This window comes from Siniperca chuatsi, linkage group LG10 (assembly GCF_020085105.1).
Source record: "Siniperca chuatsi isolate FFG_IHB_CAS linkage group LG10, ASM2008510v1, whole genome shotgun sequence".
NCBI lineage: Eukaryota > Metazoa > Chordata > Actinopteri > Centrarchiformes > Sinipercidae > Siniperca > Siniperca chuatsi.
The window spans coordinates 12,281,921-12,301,993 of record NC_058051.1 but is presented as its reverse complement, the minus strand read 5'-3'; the positions used below and the strand labels follow the sequence as shown (position 1 = coordinate 12,301,993).

Genomic DNA, 20,073 nt, shown 5'->3' with positions numbered 1-20,073 from the left:
TCAGGACCTTACCCAGACATCACAACATGGTGATTTTACAGTACACACACAGTACACACACTGCTCCCTATTAAAGAAAAGACACCCTCAGATATTCACAAGAGCCTATAGCTTTTTTGTTACTGTTTTGATGAAATATTGAAAGGAAGCATATGCTAACACTCTGAGGAAGAGAAAATAAAGGCATCTAATTTAACTCACAAAACTTCAGCACATGTAAAATACTGTCAACTGGTGGGCATTTGAAAATGTTAGAGTACCCCTCAGAACTTCCCAGGTAAAACTCACTATGCTGTACTGCCTCATGTTCCCATGGCAACGAAGTATGCAAAACTGGATTTGCAAATTCTTTATACAGCACATACACTAACTCATGAAGTGCACAAATAGAACTACATAATGACAGTGTAGTTTGACTCAATTACCTCATTTCCATGTCCCTGCTGGTAGTAAGATGCAAACACCAGGAAGGAATGCAGTAGGCCTTTTGAAGGAGTCTTAGTAAAAGCTGTAATACAGTTGTACTTTATTGTTATCTGAAGTATACCCTCATGTACCACTAACTTTATATGTGCATATATTTACCAGCACTTGTAGACATTATAGTCTAGTGCCTCTAATTCTAGTATTTTTCTATAATACGTTGTTTCTCTTTAGTAACACAATATAATCTAGCCATCCATTTTCTATACCTGCTTATACAGAGTATCCCAGAGTATCTTATACAAAGTTTCCCAGCATGCTTTGGGTGAGAGGGAGAGTACTCTCTGGACAGGTCCCCAGTCTATCACACAGAGGCAGACATGACATTCACAATTACTGGCAACTTAGATTTTCCAGTTCACCTAACCTGCACATGTTTTTGACTGTAAAAGGAAACCCATGCAAACTTCACACAGACAGGTCAGATTCATCCCCATGACCTTCTAGGTCTGAGGCAACAGTACCAATGACTAAGCCCCCCGTGCTGACCCATATTATGTCTTCTCTTACTAGAAATGTATTTAGCCTAACACAACACAAACAGCAGTACCAAACCTGAGTTAATCAAAAAAAATTGCATTTTTTGATGAAATGCAGCAAAAGGCCCCAGGTTGGACTTGAACCAGGGCTGCGGTAAGGACTCAGCCTTAATGGTACACGCTCTACCAGGTGAGCCCCTAACTGATAAGATACTTGGTGACATTTAGTAAAACCTATCAATTACTACTTGCAGTGCAATCTACTTGATGGGTGGTCAATGCTAGCTTCCACATTTCACCATTGTGTCTTTTGCTTTGTGTCTTTTGCTTTGTGTTACTGCGCTCTGATCCCGATTTTATCTTATGTTAATGATGTTCATTTGAGGCACTCCACTGCTTCAGACTACAGATTTAGCTTTTTGTTGATAAGACTCGAGTATTAATAATATTAAATATAATGTTAGCTTTTTTTCCATCTCTTGACACAAATAATAAAATATGTTACAGGTAAACAAGTTTTAAAGGAACATGGAAGCCGTAACCTCATGTCTTTTTTGAGTCAGTGTTGGATGATGTAAAAGCTTATGATCTGTGTGTTTTTATTCTCAGATTCTCTTTTCTTTTTCTGGGTCAGCTGATTATACTGTAGATTTGAGTGCAATTGTCAGTCTATGCAGCTTAGAAATGCAGCAAGTTAGAAGCTCAAGATATACTAAATTTTCTCATGCAGAATGTTGCGTATATGGACAGTTTTCACAAACAAGGTATGCATTCATACGCAAGGACTTACTTCCATGCTCAAATATGCCTGCTACTCTCAAGTAGTGAGGGCTCCATATGCATTTCAGAAAATCACAGCGTAAACAACTTTGAGCAATGAACGAAATTAACCTGCAGAATCATTCAAACGAACTGTGTATAAACAATACACGAAACATTAACCTTTATGAAAATGTCATATGACCCATTTATCTCACACAGCACAAGAAGTTATATGATTGATTCCCTTAATTTTAACAGTGGACACTAAAATACAGTAGCCAATAACAACAATAATTTACCCTTAAATTGAACTGTGGTGGAGTAGCACCAGTCACTGATATGGGTTGCTAGATTACTAACATGGCCTTGCTCTGGTCTCTGGATGCCAACCAGTGCAAGTTTCATGCATGTTAATAAAGAAATCTTAAATAGGTCGGAAATTTGCTGGTAGTTACTGCTTTCTCAAAAAACTGAGAGATTAAATCTTAATTTCATAATGTGGAATCAGACTAAGAGCTGGTTTCTACAGGAACATACAGTACCGTATATTTTACAGTTGATTCACAAAGTAATACTGTACCTCTTGGTATTGCCATTTTGCACCTTTAAAGTATTTTAATTATGGGACATTTAATTTCAGAACTGCATATTTCAGCTCTTTTCCTCTTTTGTTTGATTGACAGCACAGGGACAGTTCTGGTGCCACCGTTCTCCACCTTGCATCCCGCTTCAGTCACCATGAGATCACCGAGTGGTTGCTGAAGAGTGGCGAGGTGGACCCCGGGGCCTCCACCGATACAGGCGCCCTACCTGTTCACTATGCTGCTGCCAAGGGAGACCTGCCCTCTCTCCGACTGTTACTGGGGCACAGCCCAAAGTAAGAGCAACATGTTTTTTGTCTTTACAGCAGTCTATAAGCTTCCTTTCACTGTGCTCAAAATCTGAACTAACTCTCAGTGTGATTTATAAGTTGTTGATTTCTTGTTGCTGTTGTCTAATGGTGATTTAATATGGTAACTTGTAGGATTTAAGTTGATCTTTTGTGCAGGGAATGCAAATGGGAATGTCTTTGTTTAGAATACAATCTCTAAAAGCAGGCTGGGTGTCATTGATTGCATTCCTAAAAGCACACAGTACTCAACACAAATTCTACAAGATTTTATCTAAATATATCTTTTTCAAATCAAGTGTGATATTTTAGAAGTTACTTTCAATCATCACCATTCTATTAGTTGCGTCCTCTGTAGTTAGATAATGTTCTACCTTTTTCAAAGACATTTTAATGTATGTTACTGAAACTGGGATTTTAAAAATTGAAATGAAAACCTGAGGTTGTTTCTTAGCTGGGAAAACAGCAGTTAGCTCATGTTAACTGTTTAATAGCTATGATAAAGTTAGGATAAACAGCCCAAATCAATATAAGTAAGTACATTATCAGAGTTATTTACATATACAGTAGTGTATAAAGCTAAACTCTCATACCTAATACACCACTCTCATCTACTATTCAACTCACTACTACTGTTTTTCTTTCTCTCTTTGACCTGGTGCCCTTCAACACCCTCTTCACCTGTGAAAACCACAGCGCAAATGTGATTTTAAAAAAGCCTTTAGACTACAACTTTTATTTTTGTAGGCTCTAGTCAGTTTTCTCCTACTGTAACTGAGACAGTAGATCCACTGTTCAGATTTAGATTTCAGACTGATATAGACACAGTATAGAGTTTTGGTCAGTAGATCAGCTTTGGGCTCATACTGTAGGTAGTATTTACAGCACCAACTGGCACTGGTGGGAAGCAACCTGAACTTTGCTTTTTTTATATTTGTGGTGCAATCCAAATACTTTGTGTTCAGATTCGATTTAGAAAAAAAACTCTTTGTGGTTTTATTTTTCCAAAATAATGCACACTACCATAACCCTGTGTGCTGCTTATATAATATAGCTAGAATAATTTCCATAATGTTGACACAAGTCTATATAGCTGCGTGAGAGCCCTGTCAACAATCAAATAATATTTTTGTTCCCAACCTGCACTCTCGATTGCAAAATTAGGTACAATGTAAGGCTGCAACTAACGCTCATTTTTCATTATCGATTAATCTGACAATAATTTTCTCGATGAATCGATTAATTGTTTGGTCTATAAAACATCATAAAACAGAAAAATGCCCATCACAACATCCTAGAGCCCAAGGTGACATTAAATGTTCTGTTTTGTCTGACGAACAGTCCAAAACCCCAAAATATTCAATTTACTATAATGCAAGGCCAAGTAAATCAGAACATTCTCACATTTGAGAACCTGAATCATCATCAAGTGGTTGGCATTTTTTCTTGACAAATTACTTAAACGATTAATTGATCAAAATCGTCACAGATTAATTTTCTATCGATTGAATAATCATTGCTGCTCTAGAGTGTGTTTTTGTGTGTGTGTGCGTGTGATTACCCCTTGATGAATATCATCCCTAATCAGTGCAGTGTCAGACCCACCAGTGCCCTGTAGAGATAATACCCTCTCATATGGACGATTACATCGCAGAGGACACAAGTGAAGCGTTAGAACAACTGAATTGTCCTTTCTGGGAAGCAGCACTGAGCACACACAGTGTTGTAAGTACAGGATGAGCACAAACCAACACCACAGACTCATTATAAGCAGCAACCAAGTCGTTTGCAGGTAATATCTGCTAAAAAAAAAAGGAGGCAGGGTTAGGGTCACCACACTCCCATTTTTTAAGTAATTTAACTGCAGATTTGGCAGCATCAACACCCCAGTATTCAACAGCTGTTATGCAACTTTGACCAAATATCTGAAGTTAGTATAGCTGTATCATCCAGAGTATTGAGAGGGTACCCTGAAAAAGCTCCTCTGTCAGAGTCATTACACACCTAGCCTCAGGTGAGATATGAGAAATGAAAGAAATGCAGCATTGGCATTGTGAACTGCAGTTTTGATGTATAGTGTATTATCATCAGATCACTGTGAAATCTTTTGTAACCCCAAAAAAAAAAAGAAAAACAGTTACAGTCGCTAGTGACTTGCTCAGTAGCATGGCTGTTGATTGATGCCTCCCTACAGAGAGTAGTAAACAATTAATACTTTTAAAACTTAAATTAGATGTTTCTATTTTAGTGATATTAAAGTGAATTCAGTACACGAACAGATCCCTCTGGGTAACGTTAAGTAGGCAAGACGATTGGCCTTGTTTTGATTGTTTTTCAGACACCTGTTGGGTTATAAAATAATAAAAAAGGAACTAACTGCTGCCATAAAGAAATAGAAATGTAATGAATTTACGACTTAGTCTTTAAGCTAAACAGCCTTATCTGTTGAATTGCTTTACCTTATATCTTAGCAGGATGAGCAGCTTGTTTAAGGCACTAACCTTGTGCTCTGCACCTCCAATATTGTTCGGTTGCACCCCAGACAGGTGCATAGCTGCTGAAAATTTAATGAGCCTCAGGGACATGGTAGCTCCCTGATAGCTGGGCCCCATTCACTCTTCTCCACCACCACTCCCACTGTTGCTATTTACCGCCATCTCCACGGCGACACACAGTAACGCCAACCGGCGATAAGATAATGAGGAAAACAAATCCGTTTGAATAGACGGGCTGCTTTCTAGTCACTAGCCTCAGGCATTGTTTAGAATTGAACTTTGCAGAAGAGAGATAGCATTCTTGTTTCAGGATTTATTACAAGCTGCAAATTTGTATCAGTGAGTTTTAAGAGGTAATTGGATGGCTCAGAGTTTGTTCTACTTGAAAAATCACAAGGACAACATGAACCCTCTCTGTTACATCATCACTTTACTAACTGGGAGCCTATTCATGGTACAACATAATGAGATGCACAGAGGTAAAAGTACACATACTTGGTTTTAAGTTCTATTTCACACCCTTACTCAGCCTCAAGACCCTCAAACCTCTACACAAGACCTCATACTACCACCTGGGCTTTGAACAATGTAGACTTTTGAATGCTGGTAGTGTTGGCTGGTTTGAGGATTTATATATATTTGATATCTACTGTATATCTTAATCCAGTCTGACCTTTTCATGACAGAAAATGCAAGGATCTACAAGAGTTTCCCCCTGAATTTTGTTCATGATGTAGCATTTAGAGCAACTAAAACCAACCACTGAAACCCACTCAAAGTAAAACTGCAACTACCACATCTATTTACAGAGCCCCCTAAAGGTCATGGCGAGAATTTTTTTGAGGACTACTTTTGCATTCCCTCGCAATATTTTGTGTTCCCTCGCAATAAATTTTACGTTCTCTCACAATACTTTTCTTCTTCCGTTCCTTCTGAGCCGTATGTCTATTTGGAATGCAAGGTAGTGTGGAGATTCTCAAGTTAATGTACAATGTACAACTATTTAGCATAGTTTATGGTCACCTCACCTTATAAGATGTCCATTGCAAAGAAGTTTCAGATAGAACATTATCAAACTTCTGGGTAGGAGCTGTATGTATAAGGAACATCTTCTTCATCTTACAACTTATAGCAACAGGCCTTCTACCTGAACCTGTTTCAGCATTGAAGGTTACTTTAATTAGTTTTGTGCAAAGAACAGAGCACACAATGCAAAAAGCTTTCCAACTTGCGTCTGCATTCCTGATGTATCTCTGCAAGTGGTTCAATGCTGTCTGCTCTTTCTGTGACAGAACCACAGACTCTGTTTGCAGCATTTCAGTCACCTTCTTATTTGTTGCTTTTTTTTAAATCATACAAATACAGCACATTAGCTTTATGAGGTAGATTTAACTGCACATCTGTAATTCCACCTCTGGAGACGTCTCCTTTTCCTCAGTGAAACCCCTCTGGGGTACAGTACAGAGTAGGCTACAGTAACTGTTGAATGAAAACTTGACAGCATCCTGCAGATTACATTACTGCTTTCTTCTGGAGAGACCTCTTGATCGAAGAATTTGTTTAATTTTACTTTCACTAATTACAAAAACATGCATGCCTATTGAGCAGTAGTACTATATCAGCATCCATAATGCCCAGTTCAAAGTAAAATTGAGCTGATATACTGTTGCGTTGTGCTGGGAGCAGCTGAGTGGAAGTAGACATATGGCTCAGAAGGAATGGAAGAAGAAAAGTATTACGAGGTAACGCTAAACATATTGCGAGGCAATGCAAAAGTAGTCCTCAAAAACATTCTCTGTGCATGTCATTCTTTGAATGACATGTGCACAGGTCAAAAGTCCTCTGAAGTGAAGACAAGTACTCAGGTAACCATATCATAAAATGACCATAAAATGGCTGCAGTATTCAGCTGTCTGCAATGTTGTACTCATTAAGCAATCACATTTTTTGTGTGTTACAGATGCAGCTTTGTTTCTCGATATTTTAGTGTTTGTTAGATTTACAAGCTACATCTGTATTGGCAGCTCATTTGTCCGTCCATCCCAGAGAACCAAAATCAACAGGCTCATGTGCTGTGTCTCTGCTGATAGCCTCCGTACACAAAAGACTGAATGAATGAGAGAGGGTGAGAGAGAGAGAGGCTACAGACAGGTTATGCAAGCAATTAGTGCAGATTAAGCTCTTTGGCCAAACCATAATTCCAACATGCAGTTAAGAAGGGTAGGCCTCTGCATTAGGATATTCTAGAAAGTTAGCTGTTTAAACTTCAGTTGGAAACAGACAAGGTGGACTCGGGAAAATCACCAGTCTTCTAATTTCTTATTTAATCTTTTCTCAATTCTGTCGTTTACAGAACAGCTGCTGAAACAGGATTATGTAGTGTATAACTCAAAAGGTTCATATAGTCCAGCATAATATGAATTTATTCTAACATTAATTTCCTCACCCTCAAAGAAAAGATTTTGTTCCAGAATGAGGCAGTTCATCCTGTATCCAAGTAGCTGCAAGGCAAAGCTTCAGAGCTAGCATAGATTAGAAAAGTCAGAAAAGTCAAGACAGTTATTAATATTAATAAAATATTAATAAAGATGACAAAATGAAGTGATTAAGATGGCTGTTAAACACTAGGAGTTTTTCCTCAGGAAATGAGTACCCTCTCTGCTTCTTCTCAGAAGGTCATTTGTGTTGTTGAGGTTAGAAGACATTTAGCATGAGCCTCTAAAGTCAGCCTGATGCTTATTGTGTATTGATGTAGCAGCTCACAAAGAGGTCCAATTAGTGCTCTTTCAAACTTTGAGTTGATGAGTGGTTAGTTCTTAAGTTAGGTGGCATTCAGCATTAAGTAAACATGGAGAAGTAAATAGGTGAGTAGAGTTTTTCACTCAACCAATGGCTAAGCTGGACGTATTTTCTTCAGCACCAATCGTTTTAATAAGTTCTTGGTACAAGAATAAAAACCCCTCTCTGTTCTCTTTTTTACGACAAGAGGTTTAAACTGAGAAAATACAATGTAACGTGCCATTTTGAGAAGATTTTGGGCAAAGGGCCCACAGTACAGCTGCAGCCTCTAAAAGAAGATATGGATAAGAGCTGCTTTTTATGTAATCAGTAGATTTCCATGATAACATTTCATACACAAGAAACTTAAGTCACATAGCTAAATAAAGTGCATACATTTTCCTACAACATTCTTCATTATTTAGACAGGAAAAGCCATTAAGAAGCTAACAAGTCTTTATCGGGCAAGAAGACCATTAGTACGACATCAATTACTTTGCTAATGAAAATAACCTTGGTCTTTGTTACCGTGTACATGGGTGGAAGGGAGGGGACAGTGTACAGGCAATTACTGAGGTAAATTACTCATCGGCGCTGAACTGGAAAAAATATCAAATGTCTGCTACTTTAAAGAGTGTTTTTTCTCCTTTGAGTGACAAAGTGACTGACGAGGTAGTGCCCCTTGTGTGCCACTTGCTAGCTCTGTCGTTACACAAGGCTAACCTCTTTCTTAGCTCTTTGAAATCTACACCTGTTCACCAAAAGCACTTGGTTAGTGGAGTGTTCAAGCCTCTAACCCTAACCCTAACCCGCTTTGGAGAGTTGTGACAAAGGCAGTGTGTGCTTTGTTAGAATCGTATCCATCTTAACCACAAATACACTCAACTTTGTCACGAAGTTTGAGGTTAGGAATAATGACAAATGTAAGCTTCTTTCCTACACAGACCCCAGTGAGCAGGGGAACTTCAGCCCACTTTGGTTACACTCATGAATAATTAACCTGTCCTGCCCACTTCCTGATGACAGAATCGCAGATTACTTCCCCTTCTTATTTTGAAATATTTAAGATGTGCTTTTTCTTTACTTGGAACTTTTCCCTCGATCTCACAGACTTCCATTGCTTATTCTAAAATTTTTCCCGAAAGACAAGCCTGTGTCTCAAACATAGGCATATATCTGATTAAATATATTTGGTGTACCTAAAATTGCCAGAGAAGATGTTATTTTAAGAATGTGTATGTCTTTTCTGGCTCAGGACAGAACTTGATTGATCATAAGCAGATGCAACCTTGCGTGTTAAGATTTGGACAAGAACGTGTTGTCATCCACATGTTGTTTTAATGCAGGGTCTTTAGTCACCAGAGTTTTGGCCTTGAGCCACATCCTTTTGAGTGAAAGTTTGGCAGGATCATGTTTGTGTCTAGATCCACCCCTCGACTTAAGCCCTGCCTCTCATTTTCCTCACCTTCTCTACTCCTCTTCACCTACTCAGTCTGTCTTGGCCACTGGCAACCCTTCGATAAGCACAAAGCAAGTCGGGCAAAGCCAGTGGAGTTATAATCCTCTTAAGAGACTCATTGCTCATTTGTCAGTGTCCAAATAAAGCGCAACCTTATAGGATTAAGTGGGAAAGCACTCGTTCACTCCCTGACCTCCCGCTGTGACTGAAGAGATCTGGGACAAGGAGGGATACAGGCATTGGATGAGCTTTTACATGGGAGGCGGGGCTTAGGGCCTTCGGAAATGAAGGGGAGTAGGATTTGGCTCAGCGTCACTACTGTCTGCTCTGAATAGCCGTATATTGACATTGACAACTGTCACAGTAATCTGTTGCCATCAGACAACATTTACATATCCGAACTTTCAGATAAATCTAAAAACACAAAACATTTGTGTTTCTGTCATCAGACAGCTGAAAGAGTATAAACAATGATTTGATTGCAGTGTCTGAAGGGTTGTCTACTGGCTAATTATGAAAAGGAACTGATGTTTATGAATATAGACAATTCCGGGTTGTAGGCTGAAATAAACAAGCCACCATTTATGCGGGTGGTACCTCACTTGTAAACCTGTGTACAGCACTGTAATGTATGTATGTAAAGGTTTTCACTTTTTTTTTTGCTTTTGCCAAGAAATCTGTCCAGCAGATCATGTACAACCGGTTATATGTTGAAAATATAGTCATCAAATGCCAATAAAATAAAGGTTATAGTCTTAATTTTAAGACATTATTTTAACTTTATTTAGGCTAGTTTTAAAGGACAGCAGGTGTCTTTTTTGGGCTTTGCTGTTATTAGCTGCTCCAGCAACAAACTGAGACTGAAAACGAAAAGTAAATGCCACAAGCCTCAGCTCCATGAAATCAATTTAAGTTTCCTAAATCTACCTTCATCTGTTGGAAAGCTTGACTGCTGACCGTGATTAACCCAAGCGGCTCTGCTTTCACTTTCAGTGTAAATGTGTTCAGTTCCACTCTGCCACAGTAATGGCGGCAGTGCTAGAGACTGCAACACATAAATCAGCCGCCGGATTTGTCTATATATCCGTAACATCTTGCCTCACCCTGTCAACTAAAATGATTTCTCCACTTTGGGTCTCAATGTTGAGTTTTACTGTCTAGTGGTAAGAAGAAGAACTGCAGCCTGGTGAAACACAGAATCCTTTAAGTTCAGGATATAATTTAGGATCTTCTGTTTAGGAATTTAATGAGCAATTTTCGCAGTCAGCACAAACTGTAATTATAAATTAAGTGACATAGGTTGAATGTGACTGTTTCTAGGCACAACAACTGAGGCAAAATGGTGTTTGAGTTGGGTTTTTGACAGGCTCTGTGTAATGGTTTTGTATTAAATTCAAATGTTGGATTGCCATTTGAAACCCAGGCTCTCTTCTTTAGTTTAGGCCTGAAGAATATTGCTGCAAATAATGTTTTCATTGTACTTAAAATATACTGTATGTAAAAATTACATTAATAACAGATTTTCACCTCTTCATTTGCTTGTGTTAAAATAATATAAAAAAATATAAAAAATTCGGTCTCCATGTGTCTCTTTATTTACCTTACTGTTTAATTTCCCTACAGCGTTGTCAACTCCCAAACTAAGAATGGTGCCACGCCCCTCTACCTAGCCTGCCAGGAGGGACATCTGGAGGTCGTCCAATACCTGGTCAAGGATTGTGGGGCGGATCCGAGCATCAGAGCCAATGACGGGATGACATCTCTGCATGCTGCTGCCCAGATGGGCCACAACACTGTCATCGTCTGGCTGGTATATTTGTCAGGACACTATAGATCAAATCTTGTAAACAAGTACAGAGTACATTGATTTATTCCTAGACCCGCATCCCACACATTTTTATTCATTTATTAAAACTAAATCTGATAAAATGTGAATAATGAACTCACAGAAGTCTATGATCAGGCAAATTAATGCAGGATCATTTATTTGTTTAAATATTATTGATTGATATTCTCAGTTCTAGTCCAAGTCTACCCTGTATTTCATAACCAAAATGACTCTTCGTTAACACTAGAAGAACTTTGTTGCATCATGATTGAACTCTTTTGATTGTCTAAAATCAAACCTTTTATAGAGAACTGTCTAGAAAGCATACATTAAAATTTAACTTGCTACTTTTACTGCCCCAAAAGCAGCTTTCATTAATTCCTAAAGTTTTAGCAGATGACTGTAACTTGTTTCGTTATCCTCCCTCCTTTTAGATGAGTTTCGCCGAGATCAGCCTGACAGATAGGGATGGTGACGGGGCCACGGCCATGCACTTTGCAGCCAGTCGCGGCCACGCAAAGGTGCTTAGCTGGCTGCTGCTGCACGGCGGCGAGATTGTCACTGACAACTGGGGAGGGACCCCGCTTCACGACGCTGCAGAGAACGGTGAACTGGAGGTGTGTGTTCGTGTCTTATTTCTTTTACTTATGTAGTGCTCAGGGTCAGACTGGAATTAACAGTGAAAGTTTTGGTATTAGTTTGCCAATTATCCCTCAAATGTTGAATAATACAGTAGAATTGTAACATAGTGGCATTTTAATACTGGAATGTAAAGGCTTTCTGCAGAAAGTTTTGGTGTTTGATGTGTACATTCTTAATCCAGTGGTGGAGAATGTTGGCTGTCCTGATCTTTTTTAATAGTAATGACAATACGAGCAATATCAGAGATGCTGTAGCCAAATTTTATGTAAACAATATTCATAGAAGTTATGTAAGTGAGTTTCACACTTAACCATCAGTTTTGAATGAATGGCCTCTAGCTTAAGGTTTTACCACTACTCTGACCTACTACTTTGACTAATGTTTTGTTGTATCAAGTCTGGTCAGTCAACTGTAAATGCAGAAAATATTATTTTTTATGTCTGTTATTTGCACTGTATAAGAAGGGTTTGAAATTGAACTCAAAGGAAATTGACCCTGACTTGCAGGGTGCTGGCCCAAGTTTTGGACTGGAGAGAACATTAATAAGAAACTGAAACATGAGTCAATATGACAATGCAAAGCTTGCTTAGTCTGAGAACAACAAGTTTAGTCTGGCTTCCACCTATAACTTGACAGGGGAGGATATTTTTAGATTTTGAATGATGGTATAATAAGTATACATATAATATAACAACTGAATGAGTGTTTTATAAAGTACAGTGTGTATCTCTTTTATACTGTACTAAAGTGGCGATTTATTTTCCTGCTGTATTGTAGTGTAAATTGGCAAAAACTATAATCTTTGGTCACTTTGGTCTGCATCTGAGTCATATAATTATTCATTGAATACTTTCATTTTTTTACACAGTTTCTGCAGAACTTATTATCTGCAAGGTTTTGTGTAAATTAGATTTATTTATTTTAACTGATTGAAGGTGATTTTAAGCACAGCTGTCACTTTTACTGACACTGTCATTTTCTCCTTATTCATATCTGACTCTACCACTTTCTCTGTCTCCTCTGTCTCTCTCATGTCACTCTCCAGTGCTGTCAGATCCTCGTGGTCAATGGGGTGGACCTGGGCATCAGGGACCAGGACGGCTTCACAGCAGCAGATCTGGCCGAATACAACGGCCACTCCCAGTGTGCCAAGTATCTGCGCACTGTGGAGAACATGGTAAGAGACACAGCGTGCCCATGGCCTGCTTGCTGCCATGCATCCTGACCTCTGACCTCCCTATGGACAGGGCCAAACTTAAGAGGCAATTTACCAGTGAGGATCAAAGTATATTAATCTACATAAACTTTTAAACCTGTCTAAGAAATAAATTATAAGTGAGAAAAAAATAGGTGTAGTTTATTCTGTCTACTTAAGGAAGTTGTACATTAAGCATTTGTACATTAATCTGTGATTTCAACAGGATTTTTATTAAATCATTGGAGGTTCCCTAAAGACTTTTATATCTAATAATATCAACATTAATGACAAAATAACATTTAATTATTTTTTACATCATGAACAATATCTTGGACTGATTGGATTTTCCTAAAACTTCCACTGACCTGCAACCCTTTAGGTCAGTGGTTCCCAACCTGGGGTTGGGACTACAAATGGGGGCCCAGGACAAATCTGAGGGGTCACAAGATGATTTAAAAGATAAGAAATAAAAAATATGTAATATAGTTTATTTTTTGCAACTAAACACAAACTTTTACTGTTTTTATGAAATCTAGTTATTTTCATCTTTTTCAGGTCTCTAAAAATTCTCCAGAAAAGAAAAATCCCTTTTGGTTGACTATTTAATGTCCACACTAAGGCCATAACCTGTGACAGGGGGTCATAAGGGGGTCACGAGCCAAGAAGGTTGCGAACCACAGCTTTAGGTGCTACAATGTTTGTTTGTTTGTGGAATGATTACACAATATCTTGGACACTGTTGGTTAGGTTCTCATCAAACTTGGGGACAGCTGTCTTACCGATGTGTTTTTAGCATTTTCGAACACTAATTGGTCTAATGGGAGCTCTACTCTCAAAAGAAAACATACAGTATTTGTTCTAGACAGAGGACATGCGTATAGGACGGCATGTGAACTGTTGCCTTGTTTGTTCTATCAGTAGCACAAATGCCCAACTTCCACCTCATCTCACTCTGCATGAAATTATAATGTCTGTTATAGTGACTACGTGTTCCATAACTAAAGTGTAAATTCTGCATAATATTAGTCAAAACTTTGATTTTAAATATTCTAATAATAATTAATAATTCTAATTTCTTACATAGTTGGTCCCCCAGAGCCAAAATGCAACCTTGGAAAACACAAGAAACAAAAAACAAAAACAGCTGTCTCTGACAACATGTCTCTTGACTGACATCAGTTTATCTCTGCTAATTTCCAGAGCTATTAACACTTGACAAACAGTGGCCTCCACAGCTTCAACCCACTGAAATCCCCATGTGGCCAGAGGAATAATAACTCCTCAACACTGAACTCTCTTTGGTGTGTGGGAAACATATCCCCCCCCCACCCCGCTTGTACTCTTCCCATTAGGGACATTCAGCAAACTGAGTCCTGCGCTGTGGGAAAAGCAAAGGGCCCCAGAGCCTTTTTGATCAGCTGTGAGATGTTTCATTAGTGTGCAGTAATTAAACTCGTAATTCTGTTCTTCTCATGTAAGTCATCAGGGACTGTGAGGTGGTGGGATTTAAGAACTAATGAATGAACAAGTGGTTACTAGATACTTCATAATAATTCATTTATGTGTCTTGTGTAATGACACTGAACGCTTTTACATCTAAATTAAATGAACCATGTTTTAATAATGAGCGATGACCTAAGAATGAATTGATAGATTAATGCATTTGTTGTTTTTTCTACTGGGGAAATCATATCTACATATTGGAATGTTCAACAAAACAGATATATTGACACTTGTATTCATTAACTGCATCCCCTGACAGAGTGTGGAGCACCGTGTTTTGTCTCGAGACCCCTCAATGGACCTCGAGTACAAGCAGCCGGACTCGGGCCTCTCGTCCCCAAACACCACCATGCCCCCCACCATGCCCTCTGCCAGCCAGGCAGCACAGTTTGACATCGGTTCACCATCCAGCTCCCTGTCCAACTACGACTCAGCCAACTCCAGCCAGTCCAGCACTGGGGAGAAAAGGAGCAGCTTAACAACATCACGAGGCCCGCCCACTCAGCTGAATGCAGTGGCACACACAGGTAATAAACTTTACTAAACTTTACACTCTAGACTAGAATTTGTTTTTCTAAGGTGAACCAACAAGGTGACTAGAAATATACTTTGTATGATACCTTTCATTTTAATTCATTCCAAATGATGTCCCATTCGGTTTTAAATTGAAATATCAACGGCTGATGAGCTCAACAGTCAAATAAAGCGACGCTAACATCATGCAGCTTCCTTCCATTGCTTCCTTTTGTTCTATGTCATTGGTGCATAGTATACTAGTGCTGCACCCTAGTGGTGTGTGTTTTAGTTTGTTTTGGATGGAGAGGTGGACCGTTATTTAATAACTCATGTTTCGCATTCATGTTTGAATGGTGTAACCATAGACTGTATATAGACTTTATATACAGTCAATGGGTGTAACAAATGGAGTAAATGTTAAAAGGTTTACTTAATGTTTTATTTTGTTCATTTAAATCAGCAATACACCATGTTTGGGTTCCTGTGAGAAACTCAGTAAGTCAGTCTACATTAAACCTGCCTACATGGGCCGTGTCTTTGTCACAGGTGCATCAGAGTCAGCCATTTCAGACATGCAGGCGTATATGGACATGCTAAACCCAGACATTGGCTCTGACATGCCCAAGAAGAATGAGATACCTGCTGATGTCTCCTCCAAACCCCCGCCACCACCAACCTATCCACCCCCACCTCCCCACAATCTCCCCCAGTGCCCCCTCCACCCCCGAGCTATCCAGCACCACAGCCCCCTCAGGAGCCGTCGTCAGCTGAGTTCTTGAAGGTGAAAAGCAACTTACGGCACGTGGAGAGCAACACCGGCAAAATGGAGGTAAGGACAGAGGTTGTGAGCCCTTGCTTGAGCTCAAAAGATGAAGCTTTTTTGTATGTCGGGCCTCAGAGCTGTGCAAAGATTTCCTCATCTAAAGGGAAGTCTTTGAAGAATTCTTGGCTATTAATTTTCTTTTTTATTGTTTGTACTTGTCCATCAAATGGTTTCACTGTACAGAAATAGTAAGGTCTCACCCTCTGGCTTATTTGTAGTATAAAGACAAGCAAACAGACAGTGTAGTAATTCCTAGTCTTTCTTTTATGATATGATTAATGGCATGTGGCAGTATATTATATACAGTAGGTTAGGTAATTGTAAAACTGCAGATATCCCAAGTTTTGGGGAAACATTTTTTATCTCAAAGTAGCTGTTTTGCTGAGCTTGTGACATGATGAATGATATGGAACAATCCTAAGGAAGCAGAAGGACCAGGATGTTTCGGATAATTTGGCCATTAGCTGCCGTTTTCCCTTGTGTCTAATCAGTTGGGCTATTGCTCTTGTGTAACAATGTGCCTTGTCTGGGTGCCCACAATGATGTTATTGTGTTAGCACGGCTAACGAGGCTAACAACGATGCTCATTACTGTGACAGGTCCTCTGGGTTGACACACACAATGGTTGCTGTGATGGGTTTGATCTTAATTCCAGTAATTAATCTGGCTCCAGATCACTCAAAGGTGTGTTTAAAGAGCTGACAAGGAGCAGCAATTAAAACTGGCATCAACATTTCAGTGCTGCTTCTAGTGGTTCAGTACTGCTGCGAAGTATATTAAAACTGGTTGTGAAGTTGTTATTCTAATTGAATTGTAATGGAGTTGTTCAGAGAACATTGTAATTACGACAGAAGATAACCAATCTGAAAGATCACTTTCACCTCATGAAGAATTAAATTCCTGATTGTTACCATGTCTTCCAATATGATAGTAAGACACGAGTCTCTGTCCAGTCCTATGAACAAAGATGCTTTAGCTTCAGAATCAAAATCAGAAATTTATTGATCCCCGAAGGGAAACTCTTTGTTACAGCAGCCTTTACGTCAGTGCACACAGGAGAAAGTACTAGCAAAAAAATATAATACAATACACTATAAAAACAGGTCAGAAAATAAATTAAGTACCAGCTTGAACCAAACACTACAAATGTGATATTTATAGCTTTTTTTTTTTAAGTTTTAGTCTTTATTTTATTCATTTCTTCAAGTATAGCAGAAGAAAAATATTGTTTGAAATAATCTTATCTCGCAAAGTAATTGTCAAATGGAACACCTCTAAATCAGCCGAATTAATGGCTATCAGTGCTGTACTGTTTCTATCTAAAAGCAGATGTACAGTATAAAGTCAAGGAGCTGCAGAAACAGCTGATTTGCAGGAAAAATCAATTGTTCAGACAGAAGGACAGTCTGTGTGTATAGATTTGCTATGCAAAGTCAGTTGTTGTTAGCTGTTATAAAATCCACAGGTAGCGATAGTGTCCTGTCTCCAGGGTGAGCTCTGTGTGTGTGTGTGTGTGTGTGTGTGTGTGTGTGTGTGTGTGTATGTGTGTGCATGCATCAGCCATATGGGGGAGAGTTTTCAGTTTGTGCCCACCCCCTCACCGTGGGCTGGTACCCAGGTGACCAGCCCAGGGTGCGCCCTCATTAACAATTTATCAAAAGCCAGTGCTCGGAACACATGCACACATGCATGCACACAGACACTAACGCCCACAAATAAGATCAGTGTGTACCATATACATTGGGAAAAGCAATCTACCTTGGGTACCATAGTGACAGGGAACAGTAACCTCATCCAGGAACACAGTCGATCAGATGGACCAATCTCACCTGTAAACATATTGCAGCTTGGTGTGTAGAAAACCTATTTAAAAACTCTTACCATTGACTCACTAAAAGACAGAGTAGGAAACCTGTTGAATGCAGTTGTGAGTTGTTGTTTATTTTTTGTTTATGACTACATAGGCTGCTGCTTCTCTCACCTCATTTGTCTGTATTTGCTTTGGCTGAAGTCAAATGTTTCGTGTGGCTGCTCCACACAAAACATTTGCCTCTCAAGTTTTTTATTCTTTAGACCTACTGTAGTCCCTCCAGAAAACTTGGACTTTGAGATCACACCCGCGATTTGTATATTTTCTGCAGTTTGTTGCTGCTAATTCAGGGAACTGAAGGCTAAAATATTCTAATACTCCTAAAGCCTTAGAGATTTGAGTGCAGTCGGCCGTGATGAGGGCAGCACCTGGGTCTTTGTGTTTTGCATAAGAGGCACTGGACAGGGTTGAGGAGTGGTTGATCTGCGGGCTGGTGGTGACATCATTGCCACTACTGTGGCCGGCCTGATAGGATATTGATGAGGCCTGTGGGTAAAGTGAGAGGGCAGGTAGAGTGACAGGTGTAGTGCTGAGCGGAGAGGAGGTGACGCTCTGGATTTGGCGACAGCTACTCGCTGTGCTCCGCTGGGCTTTGTGGATGAGCCTCTGTCCAGACTGGAAGAGAGCTGCAGGAGAGGATTCTTAGCGCTAAGGTAAGGGATTAAGAAAGTTTCGTTTTTACCAGTGGCAAAAGTTATGTCATGTAGAAGTTTGGGCTGCAGATAGAGGAAAGATATTCCAAGTTGCTTTGTGTATTTCGGCTAATCTCCAGGTTCTGGAGCTATTTGAGCTACTATATGGTTGGACATTAAATGTGTTGCATCTGTTGTCATGTTTTAATTGAGTACTCTCCTTTGCCTTTCTGTTATAATAGATTGTTGTAAATTATGCATGTAAATATTTACTCATTTTAAAATGATACAAACAGCTGACTTGTGTATGACCTTTAATAATCTGAGGCTTTTGCAAAACCACATGCAGATGTGGTGAACCATATCAAACTGCAACCAGGCTAAAGAACCTTTGATAATGCAAACAAAAAGACACTGTAAAAACAACTATATAACAATGACTTTATGCTGACAGACAGAGCCGTATAATGGGAAGAAAGGCTGTCTGTCTATGTGTACGTTTGTGTGAGGGATGGGAGGAGGGCAGCTAAAATGCTTTGTATATTTGCTATTGTTCGCCCACCTCCCTGGAGGATGACAATCAAACCATCTGTAGCGCTCCCCTGCTCACATTACCATGAGTCAACACAACTAAACAGGCTTATAAGAACTCAGAACATGAGCATCTGCTTGACATCTGAGGCTCTTGTCTGGATTTCGTGAGAAGTCATGGCGTCGGTAAGTATTCAAATGTAAATGAACGCAAGTCTGAGGCTGATCCCTGCATTTGAAACGCAAAGTAACTAGGTGAGCTTAACCACTGCTAATGTCTGGTTCCTCTGAAATGCATACAGTTTGACCCACATATATTCTAATAGCAGCATACAATGAAGACTCTCGGATTGACAGGAGTTCAATATCCTTTACAGCTCAAGTTGTCTGAGATAGAAGTCAGAGCGGAAAGTGAGAGTGCTCAACTCAAAGGGCTAAGTTATTGACCTCTGACCCTGCTCTGTGGATAGAAGGGTCTCTCTTACATTGGTGCAAAAGCTGCATGTAAACTCTTATGTTCCGTGACCCTGCAGTCTTTACATGAAACATAAATGCTAATGTTTCACTGGAACTGAATTAAAGCCTTGTTCTGTTATCCAAATAAAGCTGCTTTGGTCACATGAGAGCTAATCTGACAACAAAAGCTACTAAGGTATGTTTTACAGTGTGTTGTTCCATTAATGACATGCTCATTCCAAAAACACTGTTTAGCCATATTATAACCATTCCCTGCCATTCACTGCAGAGTATTTCTAAAATGTCAATGATTCTGTTATTTTGTCAACCAAATACCTATGTTGACAACTATTGTTTTAGAATCATAATCTTCATCATGTTTAATTTCTTTGACTCTTTTTTCTTTTTTAGAAATGACTGCAAGATTAATTGTATATTACCATACAAAATCTAACTAATGCATTTTTGCATAGTGAATTTGCCGAAGAAATTTACCACCTTGTAATTTGTAGCTAATTCCACTATGGGCTGCAAATAATAGTTATTTTCATTACTGATTAAAATGCCAATTTCTTGTTTATTGATTAATTGTTTTTTCTGTAAAATACCAGTAAATAGTGAGAGCCCAAGGTGACGTCTCCAAATTGCTTGTTTTGTCCGACCAACAGTCCAAAACCCAAATATATTCAATTTACTATCACCTAAGACAAAGAATTGCAGCAAATCCTC

At 39.2% G+C, this 20,073-nt stretch overlaps 1 protein-coding gene across 1 annotated transcript in view; it reads left to right on the top strand.

Annotated features, from left to right (window-relative positions):
• Positions 1 to 20,073, top strand: part of espn (espin) — a 53,192-nt gene that overhangs the window by 5,009 nt on the left and 28,110 nt on the right. The window contains 7 exon segments of the mRNA XM_044210488.1: positions 2,408 to 2,601; positions 10,969 to 11,155; positions 11,608 to 11,790; positions 12,861 to 12,992; positions 14,776 to 15,043; positions 15,579 to 15,722; positions 15,725 to 15,861. Of these exon segments, the coding sequence (XP_044066423.1) occupies positions 2,408 to 2,601; positions 10,969 to 11,155; positions 11,608 to 11,790; positions 12,861 to 12,992; positions 14,776 to 15,043; positions 15,579 to 15,722; positions 15,725 to 15,861 (1,245 nt within the window).